General features: G+C 36.0%; 1 protein-coding gene across 2 annotated transcripts in view; it reads right to left on the minus strand.

Annotated features, from left to right (window-relative positions):
- The window catches only part of ATP9B (ATPase phospholipid transporting 9B (putative)), a 175,543-nt gene that overhangs the window by 64,833 nt on the left and 92,358 nt on the right, over window positions 1–18,352 (minus strand). For both annotated transcript variants that reach the window (XM_035316839.1, XM_035316838.1), the window contains exons 11-12: window positions 12,858–12,933; window positions 10,592–10,668 (exon numbers count right to left, since the gene is read on the minus strand). In XM_035316839.1, coding sequence (XP_035172730.1) covers window positions 10,592–10,668; window positions 12,858–12,933 — 153 coding nt within the window. The remainder of the gene's footprint in view (window positions 1–10,591; window positions 10,669–12,857; window positions 12,934–18,352) is intronic.

Below are 18,352 nucleotides of genomic sequence, written 5' to 3' on the forward strand. Positions count from 1 at the left end.
AGTTGAAATGTTATAGACAAGACAAATACGATGGGGAAGAAGAACAAGCCAAGGAGGAAGGTACTGTCTGAAGAAAGTGATATGCAACATGAAACAGAGGACTGGTGTTGGCAGTGTCATGCTGAGAACAAGGGAGCAGGTATATAGTAGGGAATCGAAACACAGTGATTCAAGAAATGTCAATAGCTACTTAAAAAAAAAGGAATTAACTGCCTAACCACTATCAAACATAAACTAGAAAAAAAGTGGTCTATGTGATAGGAAAAAGGAAAAAAGCTTATCCCTCAAACCCTAATGCAGTAAGAATTTTATTTTCTGTTGAATCGCATGTCATCCTACTTTGCTTTTATAAAAAAAAATAATTGAGTAGATTCCTTGGAGACTATGAGAATAAGAAAAGATTCCACAAAGTCTTCAGATCATAAAAGAAATGAAACTGAATGCTGTTTTGTATACAGCGTTTTGGGATACATTCCAGAAAGATATGGTTAAGAATATGAAGAGCAGTCCAATCTTTTCAAACTACTCCACAATCTAAAACAATATTTTCATCCAGTAAAGGCTTGAATGTTGATTTTAACGCTAAATCTATCTACTCGCTTATACTCCGAACTGAGGCAAAAAAGAAGGGAAAAGATCAAATTTGTTAAGAATGACAAACTTGTTACTTCAAGGGTACAGCCAGAACTAAGCAAACTATCTCAGTTATGATTACTATGTTCAGCCTACATGAAAACAAATCCTATGTCCCGATATGTATAGAACTTTTCTTTCCCTTTTCCTCTAGATTTTTATCCCTGTAGACTAAGATTCAGGTCACGTGACTCACAATGGTTACTGAGCCTCTGAAACTTAGAAAATCGCATCAGATACTAATTGCACTGATATATGTCCATATATGAAAACAATGTTTCTCTAGGTAAAGAGATCCCAACAACACAACCAATATACTTTGGACATCCACAAAAGTCAATCGCTATTCTTCCTCTTATAATTCCTTTCCAGCACACACACAAAAAAAGAGATAATTCAGAAAACATGAAAATAATTAGTCAAGTTATGGAAATGTATGAAAAATAAAATTATATTGATTTCTTTCCTATTAAATGTTAAATTTATTAAGTAAATGTATTAGGCATATCTGACTTTCTACACAGCCTGTTTCAGTCTCTAGACTTTAGAACAGTAAATTCTGCAAGATGTAAAATCTGAATCCGCATCTTTACTAAGGAAATCATGTGGAACAATTCCACAATTAAAGGTTTCAATTTCCAGTAAATTCACTCAGTAAGAAGAAATGTACACATAAAATCAGTGACAACTGTGCTACACTGCTGTTTGAAAAAAAAAAAAAAAAAAAAAGAAGGAACATAACCTTAATGGAGAAAAGCATGTAAATGGTGTATTTCCGTGATTCTGGTGTATTTTCATGATTCCAGTATTTTGGTTACCGTTTTGGCTTGCACTGCTGCCAGCAAAGCCTCACAGATACTGTGATACATTAGGAAGGTGGTGCAGCTCTAAGTGGTCAGATGAGTATCATTTGAGAGCCCATTTGCCCCTACCCTCTCCATCTCACAGCAGCTGCTTTTTGCCAATGGTCTGATTAACTCTGAAAGGCAACAAAACTGTATGGATCAACACAAGTGAAAAAAGCAAACTCCAGCAACTGATTAGCAGCAGTGGAGACAGCAGCTGAGAGGAAATGGCCATGGACTGCCTCTTCACAGCTCACTCGGACAACTTAACAGCAAACCTCCCTTTCACATTATCTTCTGTAGAATGATAAAATTTCAAGTGGTTTATATATTTTACCCAAAAATATCCATTTTAGCCTCATTTGCTACAGGTAAAATACATTATTTCTGGTGAACAAGCAACAAGTCATTGCTATTTCACAACTTGATCTACTTTTAAAAAGAGTTGCTTAGACTGTTTTGTGAGAGTACAAACTGCTGTTGTAGTCTCTGTTGTGCAAACAGCTGCAGAAATGGTGTTATTCCACAGCTGATCCTTAAACGCTGTCGGGAAGTAACACTGACCTGAATTTTAACTTATTCACTATAACAGAACAAAATGCAAACAACTTTAAATAAGAGTCTCCAAAATGGGAAGTGCAATATCTCAGAACATCATCAAGTAAAATTCTTGGTGAAAGCAACGAAAATATAGGATTCCAAGTCAGATATGGCTTATGGCTAGTCCTTTCCATTCTGGAACATGTAATTTTTATCTTCCTATATCCTCATGAATTTAACGTTGTAGGAATTTTACAGCCAGGAATAAAGTCTTAGGCTTAGTGAAATCAATTGATGTATTTGTCAGTAACTCTAAAATACAGAGTAAACCCACAAATCCACAGTGATGTTAGAATTCTAACCATCAAAAAGCCATTCTCTTGCTTGTTCCCTCTCTCTCCTCCCATTATTATTTTGTAAACGAAGATACCTAGCTACCCACATAATCTCAGAAAAGTTAAATGTATATATGTGTATATACATACACACACATACATACACACACACACTTGAAACAAGATTCCATTCCAAGAAGCTTTCAAAGTTCGATACTCGTAACTGCACAGTTTTAGAAGTTCCTATCTTCTATGGGATCAAAACTAATGAAAGCTAACATGGCAGACATTCTTCTTCTGAGCTCGAGCCCATTACTTTTCACCCTGTAACTTTTTGAAGAATACTGGCTGCGTTGCTTAATATGTAGAGAAAAACAGTAATAGCTGGATTGTCGGAATTTTCACTAGCTAACAGAGACATGGTATCATTCAGTGACAGTATCAATGATCAAAGATGTTCAATTGTCATTAGAGTGTTCCACAGTTATATAACCATTATTTTGCTAAGAATTAAGTTGTATATTGTTGCACATAATTTGCCTTGCAGTAGGATTGTAAACAGAAAGTGATGGAGAAGTTTTGATTCAACATCCGTGTTCCAAGTAGCACAGAACCACTGACGGTATAATAGACAAGTGTTCATTTCAGTACTTCAGCAGCAGCTAGGCTGACTGACTCTGAGACTGTAAAGCAATGCACTGCACCACACTATGTGCTTCACTACAAAATTATAGGTAGCCAGAAAAGATCTATCACATGATTTAACACACCAATTGCACAACATGTTTAATTGTTGCTTTCAGAACAAATCGGAATTTAGGGCACAAGTTATTCTGGGACTTTAACTTGTGAACTGATATCAGGTCACAACATGGAACAATGACTTATTCTCTATCCCAGTGATAACAACAGCAAAGTAGATAGGCAAGTGATGATGTAATTATTTTCTGTGTGCCAAAGAATTTACCTTAGGACCAGGTTTGCCCAAGGCTACAGGCATCATCCCATGCATGCAAATCCAACTATAACTATGAACTATGGATTTCAGACATAACTTATACTAAGTTGCATGAAAAGTGAAGTCCAATACCTCAAACACAGTCGTTTACTTTTTTTTTTTTTTTCCCTATTTGTAGGAAAAACTACCCTTTTATTACTTGTGGAATGTAAAGGAGAAGACTATAAAATATACACAGCTAAGGAATAAGCAGATGTTATATAGCTGGAGCTTTCTTTTTACCAAATGACTTGGGAAGCTGGAGAAGTCCCCCTGACTGGTAGTTAGCCAACATTATAGCTATCTACAAGAAGGGCACGAAAGACAACCCAGGAAACTACAGACATGTTAGTCTAACCTCAGTAACTGGAAGTTATGGAGACTATTATCCTGAGTGCTATTGAAAGGCATTTAAAGAACAAAGGAATTATCGGGAATAGTCAACATAGGTTCATCAAGCAAAAGTCCTGCCTTAGTAATTTTATAACCTCTACAATAAGGTCATCTCCTTAGGTAGATCTTAGGAAAGTGGTAGATCTTACTAATATCTTTCTGGATGTTAGTAAGGCTTTCGATACAATCCCTCACAGCATCCTTCTGGACAAATTGTCTAACTGTGAGTTGAGCAGGTACATTCTATGCCGTGTGATGAACTGGATGAATGGTAGAGCTCAAATAATCACAGTGAATGGGGCTACATCTGGCTTGCTGCTAGTCACTAGTGGTGTTCCCAAGTTCTTAGTTCTAGGGTCAGTTCTGTTTATCATTTTTATCAATGATCTGGATGCAGCAGTTGAACACATCCTTAGCAAGTCTATTGACAATACTAAACTGGAAGGTGCTGTTGATCCCCTGGAGGGATGAGAGGCCTTGCAGAAGGATAATCTGGACCATCATCAGTGGCACGAAGCTAAATGCCGGATTCTGTACCAGGGACAGAGTAATGCAGGTCACAAGTACAGACTGGGAGGCAAGTGATCAGAGAGCAGCCCTGTAGTAAGGGATATAGGGGTGCTGGTTTACAGTAGGCTCAATATGTGTCAACAGCATGCCCTGGCAGCCAAGATTTCCACAATATAAAAAGGATGTTAAGATACTTGAAAGTATCCAGAGGATACTTCTACAAATCTGGTAAAAGGGCTGGAAGGTATGTCCTATGAGGAGAGGCTGAGGACACTTCGGCTGTCTAGTTTGGAGAAAAGAAGGTTAAGAGGTGACCTCACTGCTCTCTACAACTCCCCGAGGAAGGGAAATGGAGAGGGAGGTGCTGATCTCTTCTCCCTGGTAACCAACATCTGCAAACAGCACAAAGATGCACCTGGTGAGGTATAGACTGGACATTATGAAAAATTGTTTTACCATGAGGGTGGTAAAATACTGCAACAAGCTTCATAGAGAGGTGGTTGATGTCCCATGCCTGTCATTGTTCAAAGGGCATTTGGACAATGCTCTCATTAATATGTTATAACTTTTGAGGCAGTTGGACTCAATGGCCTCCCTTCCAACTGAACTGTTCTGTTGTAGTGTAAAAAAGCCGCGACATGCTAGTTTGCATTAAGTGAATTCTGACCACCCATGTACTCAAAGGCTCTAATCAAGACTTTCAGTCTTCACTGAGTCTTTCCTCTCCACCCTTAAGATTTTTCATAATGTTTTAATACAGTGCTAAATTTTTTAATTATTTCATGTTTTTATATATAAATGCAGCATTCTTCCAGCTGTCTATATATAACTGAAAACTTCGTTTCCACAATGTGGAACTATACTTTTTTCATACTAGTCATCTGATGATCGAAATCCCTGGTTCCACACCTTTGCTACTTAAGGTAGTGGAGTTACTGGCAATGAAAGTAGTAAGATACATTATTTCTGGCTGAGAGTGAAGGTCACAGAAATTTTGCTCCTGGTTTAGAAACATTGCTGACAGTTTCCAAGCATTAACAAGCTATGTTCTAATACACAATTGGGAATAACAAGGGTGGCTGCTTTGCTGTTCAGCCATTCCTTTCCAAACTTTTTAGAAAAGATGCCTTTTGCCCTCCTCCTCATCTAACACTGTTCCATCCACCTCACCTAGACACGTGGGTGAGCTGTTCAGTTGTCACTACACTAACTGTTACACACAAAGTTTCCCCCTCCTCTACCTCATATCTTTTGCTTTATCCTTTGCTCAGATGAGAGCACAGAGAAAGAAAAGCACTACTATTATATTTCATGCATTTCCTTCATGGCCTGATCCCAGCAATTCTCCCTTACTGCAAAAGGGGTATTCTTATACTTATCAGGAATCTGGTGCTCAAGTACTTGCTCAGACTGAAGCGCTGGGCAGAGGGGGCACAAACTCTATTTGGGGACTACTTAGTACTTGTAGGAGACAGCTTTCTCAATTTTATCCCATACAAAGAAGACTTTTAGGAGGATTAAGCACAGCAGCCCATACTGCAACAAAAAAGTACTACACAAAGTATTACTTCCTTTTTTATTTTCCTTATAAATCCTTGAAACTTGTCACTAAGAGACACATAACACTTTTTGAAGAAGTTTCTGCTTTTATGTTTGCCTCTACATGTACACAACCATAGCAAGACTATGAACAACATTAAATTCCCAATCTAATTAATTAAAACATACAAACAAAGTTACTGGGCCCCTATACAACAGTGTAGCAGCAGAATAAAGTCACTGTTTCTATGGCTCTTCTGAAGCTCCCAAGGTAACAGCAAACTTGTATTATCTGTCAGGGGACTTCATGGGGCACTTTTTCACTCCCGCTGTTGAGACTTAAAACACACAACAAGGGCAACAACAACAAGAAAACACAAAAGGGAAAAACACAAGTTCTCAGATTTTTGATTTGTATTAAAAACAGTGAGAAGACACACAGTTTTTAGCTTTCAGGCTAGGTAACATTTAGGCTAAAAAACAACAATATTACTATTTAAAGAACATTGCAAAAATGCTAAGTTTTGTGGCTGATGTTAAGACAGAACAGCAAATGTAGGTTTCCATAGTATAGGGCAAAGGAAAAAAAGTGTTTTGAATGCACTAAGGATTAGCAATATAAAAACTATTTTGTAGTAGCACGGTAGTCAGATTACTTGCTATATGTCCTTTACAGACAGTGCTTATTTCTCGATAACTCTATTTAACATAATTTCTACTCATTTTGATGCATTCCAATGTACATTCTAAAAATCCAAAATCTAAATCTAAAACTATATTACATATACCAAGTCACTTTAGTATTTCAATCTTAGTACACAAAATATGCCTTTTCAAATTCATTTCTTCCTCCAAATACATTTTTTTAATCTTTACCCTCAAAATCTGTTTCCACTGATGAAAAGGTCATCTTTGCAGAGGGGATGTGCTAACAATCTTGCTTTCTATGAAGACCAAAACTGCAAGAGCAATTTTAAATTTAGATAGCAAAAACTATTCCACCCTTTAAATAGCTAAACAAGAGAGAACAATGCAAAATTGCCAGACTAAATAAATAAACAACCTCAAGTTTGCTAATTTCTCTCTTGGTTAATGACCTATAAATGACCCTTATCACTGACAAGTCCAACTTCATCCAGAAAGCTGAGGTTTAAGAGTATCTACCCTAATTGGATTGATTACTGATTGTGGCATTGTGAAGAATACAATTTGGTTGTTTGTTTGCTTTTCTTTTTCTTTTTCTTTTTTTTTTTTTTTTAATTTTTTAAACAGACTGGAACTGCATTCCTGAGTAAGCTGATGTGACTGCCAATGAGGTAGAATGCATATAGCCATTACACCATAATAATGTTGATGTTAGCATTTCTACATTTATCTAAAGCACAAAACATTTATCATTTTAGACCGAAATTAAGCCTTGCCAGAAATCATTTTTCTTTATATTGTTTGGAATTAAAACCATATTAAACTGATCCATTATGAAAATTCTCTTCTATCTTTGTTTTTCAGACCATGTCTGCATCCTTAGGCAATGAAACTATTTCTATAATTGTAATAAAAAAACAAAGTGTTGACTTTAAGTTAAGAAAATTGTTGCTTGAATGACTAAATACTTCAACAAACACAATAAATCCCTCTAACATACAGATAAAACACATGCATGAACAGGTCCATATATTTCACAGTTTATGACATGTAAGTTTGCTTAAACTTATTTCAGTCTTCTACTCAGTGTTTATAGAGCAGGTCTGCATCTCTAAATTTTAATATTGGCTTCTATCCTTAAGGAAGAAAATGAAAAAATTGCCATTAGAAAAACCCAGCTCACAGTACAAAGTACAACAGTAACATTATACTCCAGTAAGAAATACAACTGAAGGAACTATCTTACAAATAATATTTCAGTTAAGATAGGAATAATGAAAGAGCCCTGTCCGTGGGTATCTTGCCACAGAAATTCCAATTTGGCAATGTAAATGAAGAATCCTTGATCTCAGTGTTTGCTTCCTCCCAAAGCTATGGTTTGCTTCCTCCCAAAGCTATGTTCTGAATAAGAACATAACACATTTTACAACAAAATCTCTAGAGTATTATTTTCATTTTTTTCCAGAGAGCAACAAAGAGATAGCCTGCCATTTAAAAAAAAAAAAAAAAAAAGAGTTCCGTAACAGTATTTGGAACAGTTATTCTTTAAAGAAGAAAAGGCAGACTTATTCCCTCTGGACTTAGCAGTAATACCACTTAATTTCAATTTTGTTTCAGGAACAATTAGGTGCAGATTATTTATCTTTTTATTTTTAAATGTTTGCACCTCTAATCTCTCAACTGTATTAACCCTTCTAATCTCAAAGACTGTTTTAGATATTAGACTGTTTTATATATGAGCCAGCAGTGTGCTCAGGCGGCCAAGAAGGCCAACAGCATCCTGGCTTGCATAAGAAACAGCGTGGCCAGCAGGTCCAGGGAAGTGATTGTCCCCCTGTACTCGGCTCTGGTGAGGCTGCACCTCGAGTACTGCATTCAGTTTTGGGCCCCTCGCTACAAGAAGGACATGGAGGTGCTTGAGTGAGTCCAGAGAAGGGCTACAAAGCTGGTGAAGGGTCTGGAGAACAAGTCTTACGAGGAGCGGCTGAGGGAGCTGGGATTGTTTAGCCTGGAGAAGAGGAGGCTCAGGGGCGACCTTATTGCACTCTACAGGTACCTGAAGGGAGGCTGTAGCGAGGTGGGGGTTGGTCTGTTCTCCCACGTGCCTGGTGACAGGACGAGGGGGAATGGGCTAAAGTTGCGCCAGGGGAGTTTTAGGTTGGATGTTAGGAAGAACTTCTTTACTGAACGGGTTGTTAGTCACTGGAACGGGCTGCCCAGGGAAGTGGTTGAGTCACCATCCCTGGAGGTCTTTAAAAGATGTTTAGATGTAGAGCTCAGGGATATGGTTTAGTGGAAGATTTGTTAGCGTTAGGTCAGAGGTTGGACTCGGTGATCTTGGAGGCCTCCTCCAACCTAGACTATTCTGTGATTCTGTGATTCTATGAGAACAACTAACAACACAGAAAAATTTAAAGCAGGCCATTTTACATATACTATATTAAACATAATTCCTCATGTTTAGTAGATACCTAGCAACTAAATATGGTACAAAGAACTGAGAATCTCTGAGAAACAAATTAATATGTGTTTGGAATATTGCACATTTTAATGTTACAGTGATTCCTCAAAAGTCCTTTGGAAAACAAACAAGTAGAGTTTAGTTATACAAGCATCACCTGTCTCATCAGTGGCAGACAAAATGCTATTTAATAGCATGATTTCTAATTGTTCTCAAACTGATACTACAATACATGCCAGATGATATTATTGGAATTTGTGTGTGCGTGTGTACATGTACACAAACAACATTTTGCTTCTTTAGTGCTTCATGAAAATTTAAATTTTATTTACATTCCCATTGAAGATAAAAGAACAGCTTAAAATTATTAGTAACTGTAATATTAAGGTGTTATGACAGCAAAGGTGGTACAGGTATCGTCATAATGGTCAAGACCATGCTGCACCTTGTCAACATGCTATTGGAGCTCTTTATTGCAGGTTTATCTGCTACTTCATGTTTTGCAGATGACAACTTAGAACAACTATTTTAATACTAAGAGCAATTTTGAAAATATTGGTAAATACTGGTACCCTTTATCATACTTTTCAGTTTGAAATATTCATATGAAAAATTGTAGCAAGCATTTACACTGAGTACACCTCCAGAATCAGTTGAATTTGAGTAAACAAGGTTACATTTATACATACTGCCCTATCAATTTGTATAACAAATATCAATTTGTATCAAAATGTATATTACAAATATCTAAATAATAGAAGGCCACTTTAATAACCATAATGGTACGTATCAACTGTGTCTGTCAATGAGATATTTTGAAGTATCTCTATTAGAAACACAAATCAATACACTCAGGGGAACTGCAATAACTGCTTCAAGCAATTTGTATTATCATTTCATTCTTGATGTTCCTACTCAGTGTAACTTACTATGAATGGTGTGAAAATGGCAACCTGTCACAATTGATTTTTTTTAAGCCTACTGCAAGAATTTTTCCCTTTCTTAATATACTTAAGTATCTTCTTACTAAATACAGGTCTAGGTTGAAAGATACAGCCTACAACTCAAGTTTCGAATCTTTATAACTCAGGACCCTCCCCTAGCCTGACTCATATTAGAAAAATTGCTGATGAAATAGACAGTTATTTCCATTGCTTTGAACTGAAAGAACCTTGTACAAAGAGACACAGTTAAACTTCTGTTATTTTTCCAAAAGACAAATCTCTTGAAGACTTTTTCATTACTTACAAAACCCCCTGGAAAAGCATTCTGGGTACTGACTGAAACCTCAGTTATCTCACTCTACCTCTTCTGGGAGTCAGCATAAACTTTATTAGTCTGTTACAAACATTCTTCAAAATAGTACTTAATTTTGGCCAAATATTTTACAATAAAAAAGTTTGAGGGAAGTGAATAGAGAGTTAATAATTAGCTGTGAGGCAGAAATATAGAAGTTTAAGGATGTACATTTACACTTTGAAGAAAAATGTTGTCATTAGTACCTGTAACAGGCCTAGTTAAAGGAAGAATAATTTTACTTCTGAAATGAGAATGAGGCAGAATTCACTTCTTATACCAAGTGCAAGTCAATTCAGCACACACAAATATTGGAGCTTGCAAGTCTTTTGTTTTAGGCACATCTATAACTTTTATGAAAATAAAAGTAGGAAATCACACAGTAAGGCTAACTGACCTTGTTTTTTGGATTGGATGTATTCATTACACTTCGAGTTTCCTTCCCTGTGTAAATGACAACACCAATTACAGTTCCTGAAAAACAAAGTAAAACAGAGGTGTCAAGCAGTTATGAAAAAATGGTTATAACAGATATTTATAACTTCTTTAATAACATCCATAAAAATGACTACAAGATTTCCTTCTTTTCAATGGAAATAATAATTTAAAAGGAACTGGTTAAAGACTTGCATTTGAACTGAAAGTTGTTTCAAATTTTTCCAGAAGTTAACATAGCTTAAATAACTGCCCTTCACAAGAAATAAAAAAATAGTACAACAGTGCTGAACACATCATATACAAATTGCCTGCTAGCTCTGTCACCTATCACAATGTAACATGTACTTCACCCCATTTATTACTTTGATATAATTCCATATAAAAGTATTCTCCTTTTCAGTAACATATAAAAATAATTCTCCAGTTCTGATGACTTTTTAGTTGATTATTACTGGAAGGTATAGGAAAACTGGTTTTCTGCATCACTAAATACATATATCTTTTAAATAATAATTCAGATTTTTACTACTGTTTAGATTTTTACTACTATGTATCTCACTTTCTAGCACAACCAAAAACTTTATTTTAATTCTTTTTTTCAAGTGATCCGAAATAGTTTTATTTTAGTACAATCAATAATTGGTCATTTTTGTCATCTTAATGCTATAAGGAAATAATTGACATAACTTGTCAGAAACACCCTACTCAGAAGACTCTAACATACACATATATACATACACACACAAAAACAAAACAAAACAAACAACAACAACAAGACTGGAGTTAAAGAAAGGAAGTTTCATTTATGAAAAAATAAGAATGCCAGTGAAACTCTGGATCCACATACAAAAAAAACAAAACAAAACAACAACAACAAAAAAAACAGTGATTGCAGATTACATCTTTCTGGACCACTGCATTTTTTTCTACTATTTTCCTCTCAATACTAAAGTTTTTCCTTAAGGCTTCCCTTGACACAATATTTTCTCCAAAGCCAGTTTGCCTCTGCTGACAGTTCCACATGCAAATCAGTATATTGGAAACATGTCTCCATAACCCACGTATCCCCTGATTTTGTGTGAAAAATAATAATAATAAAAAAACGTAATTTCTGAGTTCTTTCTGACTGAAAAGTTCACAGCAATTGAGTATTAAAATTTATAATACATGAGCAGCACCTTTTTTACCCATGTTAATAACCTAACTGAAGACAATTGCAGATATCATCTATTTTGTAGAACAGTTTCAGAGAGAATAATTTCCCTGTGCAATGGAACCAAACAACACTGAGCATCAAAGAGTACGACTATCTGTACAGACTCAGGAAAGGAGTGCTCAGTCCCAGACTCCTTTGCCACCTCCTTAAACTTGGTCTCTTCCCCACAACCCTCCAGCATGTTCCTAATTTAGTATTTTCCTCAACAGTGTAAAGTTAGACCTTACTATGAAGGGTTTTCCTTGCAAGTTAGGTGGACACCCCCCTTTTTTTTCCTCTCTCTCCTTTACTTCCTTCATTTCTCTCCATACCCTTCCTGAAAGATGTTTTCCAGTGTTTCGATTCGTGATAGACCTTTTTTCCTTCCTATGGTCCTTCTGTCTTATTACACTCAGCAAAAATTAAAGAAAACCATTTTATCCTGTTTAAGAATCGCTACAACGGTTTAGGGCCTGAATGCAGCATCTAGCTAATATGAACTCCTTATAATATTTGAGAGGCATATGAGACATTACTAGTATTTAGACTACGTTGTTTTAAAATTATGTAACTCTGTAACTGATTAATACTTTCTGATTAATATTTGCCTGATAAAAGATTTTAAGCAAGCTTTAGCCTCATCGTGGAGTCTACATAAAAGAAAATTAACACATGCAAAAGCATGCCTGCTTTTCAGCAAGACCCTATCCACAGTAAGCTGAACAGAACACTTTACAACCTGAAGTTTTAATTAAAGAAAAAAAGGTCAATAGCTTTAGTGGAATACAAATGACAGCACTACTGACACAGCAAAATTTGAGTATAAAAATTTATTAAGGAGGATTTAAAAGATATGAAAATGTCAGTAGCATGAGGAAACCAACAGGAAGGCAGACAGAAGGGGAACGAGAGCTTAATAGCCTGAAAGAGGCAAAGATTTTCAAAAGCCGTTAATATTACACATTGTAAAATAAGAATACAGTTCCACAGATGAGTTTTTAGATATCAGATTTGATATTGCAACACTTACCTGAAGCAACAACAGTGCTTGCCCATAATGTATTTTCTATATTAAGGCTTTCGTGAACAGCTGGATCACTGTCTTCCTGTTAAAAATAAGAAGAGCTAGTAAATCAACATTACAAACAGTCATAGTTGAAAACTACACCAAACCATCTATGAATAATTTGCACAGGATGTCTGTATCCTTGTATCAAGTCACTGTATAGTAGTATCCACTGCATATACAGTACATATACAATTAGAGTCCAGAGCAGGGTTACGAAGATGATCAAAGGGCTGGAGCTCCTCTCCTATGAATACAGGCTAAGGGAGCTGAGAATGTTCAGCCTACAGAGGAGGAGGCTCCAGGGAGCCCTTATAGTGGCCTTCCAGTACCTAAAGAGGGACTAAAGGAAAGCAGAAGAGGGACTCTTTGTCAGGGAGTGCAGTGACAGGACAAGGAGTAATGGTTTCAAAGTAAAGAAAAAAAAAAAAGGTAGATTTATATTAGATATAAGGGAGAAATCCTTCACTCTGAGGGTGGTGAGGCACTGGAGCGGATTGCACAGAGAACTTCTGGATGCCCCATCCCTGGAGGTGTTCATCAGGTTGGGTGGGGCTTTGAGCAACCTGGTCTAGTGGAGGGTGGCCCTGCCCATGGCAGGGGAGTTGGAATTAGATGATCTTTAAGGTCCTTTCCAACCCAAACCATTCTGAGTCTATGATTGTCTAGATTCTATAAAACTCATATGTGAAATAATGACTGACTTTCCTATTACTTAAATCAACTTACATTCAGAGAGCAAATAAAGTCAATATTTTTTTTTTTAAAAAAGAACATATTCTTTTCCTCGTTTTTATCAAACTGAGGAACCATTTGCCATGTCTAGCAGTTAAACTGAATTAAGAACATTAAGTACCAAAAATTAATAACTTGTTTTCTAGAATATCTTATTCATTTAAAATTCATACTACACATTAGGTTGTCATCATTTTGCAAGCCTAGTGACGTGATAGCAACTTCAGAGAAGAGTTCTGAGAAGAGAAAGCTCTCCCCTGCACCTCTGCGCCCCTCAGTCCACAAACTGTAAACAGACTTAATCTCTCATAATCAATTAAGAACAAGTACAGATTCGATTCATACACCAACAGCTGTGCAATGTACTGTTTACAACTAAAGAAAACTTCAGGAGGTAGGATAATCAAGTGCATTTGATCAAATTACAGATTGTGCTAAATGTTTTGCAGGAAATGGGGGACCACTGACTACCAAAGTGCACAGCAAGTTATACACAAGGTCAATAATCAAAACCTGTATCAAATTTTCACCTCCATTTTGAAAAAGCCACCATACACAGAGTGGTCTGCTTAGAAATCTTTGTTTCTGAAAAACAAAAATCCCCAAATAAGCACATACACTTTTGAGTATACTGGATCAGTAGCTATAGCAATATTTAAAATTATTGGTAGTATTAGTAATATATGAAGTCTTGATCACTGAGACATGAAATAACAAGAAAAGTATTCTGATCTAACTCAAAAAGATATGATTTGTAGTATTCATCAGTCATCTTTGTAATACTTGGTAACTTTCTTCTGAGACAAGTGCCTTTGACAAAGTTTATCCATACACTGTATCTTTAATGATTTGTCCTGACTTTATAATGCTCAGATTCCTGTTTTGATTGATGATGGCTCTTGGATTATTCAGATTCTGTGATTATTTCAGCCTTCTGAAAGCCTAACTAGACATTGCATAGACATAAAAATCTAATTAGAAATTATCCACAGAATACTGGTGTTTCAGAAGGAGATGCCAGTACTACAGTCAAAATACTAACTGTAGCTGCTTGGGATGTGGCAGTTGGTGGAGAGATTGCCATTTACACTTGTGAATGCTGAAATGTATGTATGTTGAAACAATATATAAGCCATTTTAAGTCCATTCATGTAACTCATTTAGAGGTTTCAAAATCTGTTTCAGCGAGGCTAGCAATAGGAGGTGGACTGGCCATATGAACTGAAAACGGATGCGGAATTATTTAATTCCCATCACAGGCTTCTCAGGAACTGCTAAAGCTAACAGAAAACCTTTCCTGAAATTCTTTCATATTATCAGAAGGCACTGCTGCTACACAATGATGACTGGGCTTTTGTAGCAAGAGTGGGAGGCTGACACTGACTAGCACAAACAGGAGTCTTAATTTCACACAGCTTGCCTTGAGATGCACAGACTGTTTTTAGTAAGCAAAAGACTTGCTAACCCTGATTATTATTTTTTAAATCTACAAACTATTATGCATAATTCAAACTGTTTTATCTGCTTCATTTTATTTCTATTATTTCTGTATTTCTATATTTCTTCACAAACTGGAGAAAAAAAGGAAATTCTGTTTAAGTATTCCAATCAAGAAATTTGTGGAGTTTCTCATTAAAGCACTAGGTTAACTGAAAACAAATATAGAGGCATGGAAGAAAAATGTTTTTATTTATATGAACTCATTATTGTACCTCAAGGGGCATACCTTGCTAGCGTTCATCAGAGGAGTTACCAGCAAGCACATAAGGATTATGTATTTTATCAGAGCTGACACTGAAGACCCCATGTTTCAAGTCAAACACTTCAAGCCCATGGAAATTAATGGTTTAATCTTTTATAATCATCAAAATACAGTGATATGACATAGATATGAACAACACACTTGCACTGAAGTTAGTGTCAATAGGTGAAATTGTTTTTGTATTTGCTCTCAGAAGTCCTATACAGAACACCCACTGTCCACAGCAGGACTACCAAAAAAAGGTCCCTTCAAACATAAGAGACAATTTCCCATCTGCCACTTGGTAACACTTATTATCACACAATCATACTGAAGTAGTCATTTTCATGTTATGTTGAATTATAGCATGAAGAAAATTTAAATTTCAACAGCATTGCTTTAACAATCCTTTAGCACAGAATATACAGAATTTGAGATACAGAAAAAGTGTAGTATTCCAAGAAACGTTTGCTGCTATATCTTCACATAATTTCATAATCATAACTTTAGATAATACTAAAAAAAAAAAATCAGACTTCAGAGCAAAATAGATAAAGAAAAACGTATAATTTAATAGTAGAATTTTAGGTCTATAAATCCTAGGACACTAAAAAAACATGCAGTAAAATAAAAAGCACCTTTATGCATAAATTGAACAGCAGTTTAAGTATGTAAAACTCAGGGTAGATTAAAACAAAACGTTTTTTTTTTTTTTTTTTTTTCTGTTCCCCCCACACTGCTTGAGTGAAGAGAGGCCATCAGTGGAGTTCCACAGAAAACTGTACCGGGACTCAAGCTGTTTCATCATCACTCCAGAATAGGAATGACTAATGCGGTAACAGACCAAGAAAAAAATAAATCAATCAATCCCCCTATAAAAATGGACAGATTAAATTCCCTACTTCAAAACGTAGAGTTATGCACACAAAACACATCCTGAATTCACAAAGTAATGAGCTCTGAGATGATTGTAACTAGTCAGAAAGCAGCTTTTGGCGTTGTTACAAATCTATTAAAAAACTAAGTTAATAAAGAATGAACTGAATGCTTAGAATTACTAGGATAGAAAAAGAGAATAAAATAAAAATATCATGCCAGTACAAAGAAATACATGGTTTAGCCACGTCTTAAGTATGTAGGCTCTAAATTCCTCTTACACACCCTCCATTCTAAACAGAAAATAAAAGGAACTGGAAAATGTTCAAGAAAGTCTAAGCATATAGTCGAAGTAGCTTCCATACCAGGTATGACTATATAAATTTGAACTCTTTGATTAGGGAAATAACAGAGACCTATGAAATGGGTAAGACAGGAAGGCAGGACAGATACTGCTCTCTCTTTCAAAAACAAGAGACATTAATGAGTCAGCAAAATTAAAAATGGCAATTGCTTTTCCTAAAAATACGTAATTAACCTGTAGAACTTCTTCCTGTGTTAGTGCTAAAAGGCTACACAGTTTCAAGGGTAAGAGACTGGGTAAGTTTAAAGAAGGGAAATTCCTTGTGGGTTACTTAGAGAAACCAACACTGACTCAGGAAGTTCCCATGTCATGAGTTGTTAAAAGACAGAAGAAGAATCTTCTGAGGAAGTATTATCATCTTTTTACCCTGTTTCTTATTCTCTTTTTTCAGCAGTATGCTTCTGACAACTGTCAGGAATAGGAAACTGAGCAAGGAAATTACTATTTTGCCTTAACTGTATCCTTCAGTCAGTAGATGTCAAGACAATGAGTTATAGAGTTCTTCCATATTATAAGAAGCAATCAAAAGCCCTTCAGTGGTCACAAATTGCTGACAACACAGCCAAGAAAAAGCCACTTGTCCTAGGTCCACCTGCTACAAGATTTGTGAAACACCTCCTTTTAGGTAATTTGTAATAGGGTAACATCCCAAGAGCTAAATCTATTTCTGCTCACATCATACCCATCAACAGCATGGTCTGGCAGATAAGCTAACTTCTGCGTATTTCATTACAATCCTTTCAAGCCATTATGCCCTCATCCAGCACCTCCACCTTTCTACAGTTCATTCAATTTACCAAATTCCATACCTTCCACACCCAAATGGTGGATGATTTAATCCTGTTTTTCATTTGCTCAAACAAAGAAATAAAAAAAATATACCTATGGCTTATGAGTTCAGCAATTTCAGATTATTTTTATTTCTATTTGGGGGCTGGGAGTGGGGGAGAAGGTAAGGACATAAACAAGGAAGAGGCCAAGGCTCTGATTTCTGAACAAAACCAGGTCTATGACAAGGAGAAATGCATCTGCAAATTTTCAGACACAACTACAGCTAGCAGAACAGTGTATGGTTTAGGGGTAAACTGTACCTATTTCTCTCTCTTGTCGCAGAAATTTGCCTGGGTTGAGTTTCATTTGGTAGCTGTATGTTAATAGGTCTTTAAATTCTGAATTAAATTCATAACCAGAGCAGAGCAGTTCAGTATTGCATTCAAGCTTTATATTTGGGCTAAAGTTTTGAAATTATGCACAGTATTGATAACAGATGTTTAAATTCTAAACAGTTCCTATTCTAGGAGATTACTCTTACCGCTCTTGCATACGCAGAGAAAAAAGAACAGATGACCAGTGACATAAAAACTGAATGAACCCTACTATGAGTCCTGAACTCACAATCCAGCTGACCAAAGCTGACCAAGGGACATGACAAATTGCAAGTTACAATCTAAAGGTTTCCAAAGCCTTTTAGTTTATCTACTGTAGTAAGATACTTGTAAGAACTGTTTCTTGAGAATGACAGATGCCTTCAAAATCAAAAGACCTAATCTTTGAAAGAACCAGTGTACCACTTCCATTAGACTTTTTCTATTCCTATTCCTAACTGGCTGGATTCAGCACAGAAAACTACCAACAACTTTTATAGCAAACTGGAAGAACAGGCATCAGTTTAGTTGCATTGGCCACCACATTAATTGGAATTGTTATTCGTTAATGGGGTTATTACTATTATTATTAATTATT

This window comes from Oxyura jamaicensis, chromosome 2 (assembly GCF_011077185.1).
Source record: "Oxyura jamaicensis isolate SHBP4307 breed ruddy duck chromosome 2, BPBGC_Ojam_1.0, whole genome shotgun sequence".
Classification (NCBI taxonomy): Eukaryota; Metazoa; Chordata; class Aves; order Anseriformes; family Anatidae; genus Oxyura; species Oxyura jamaicensis.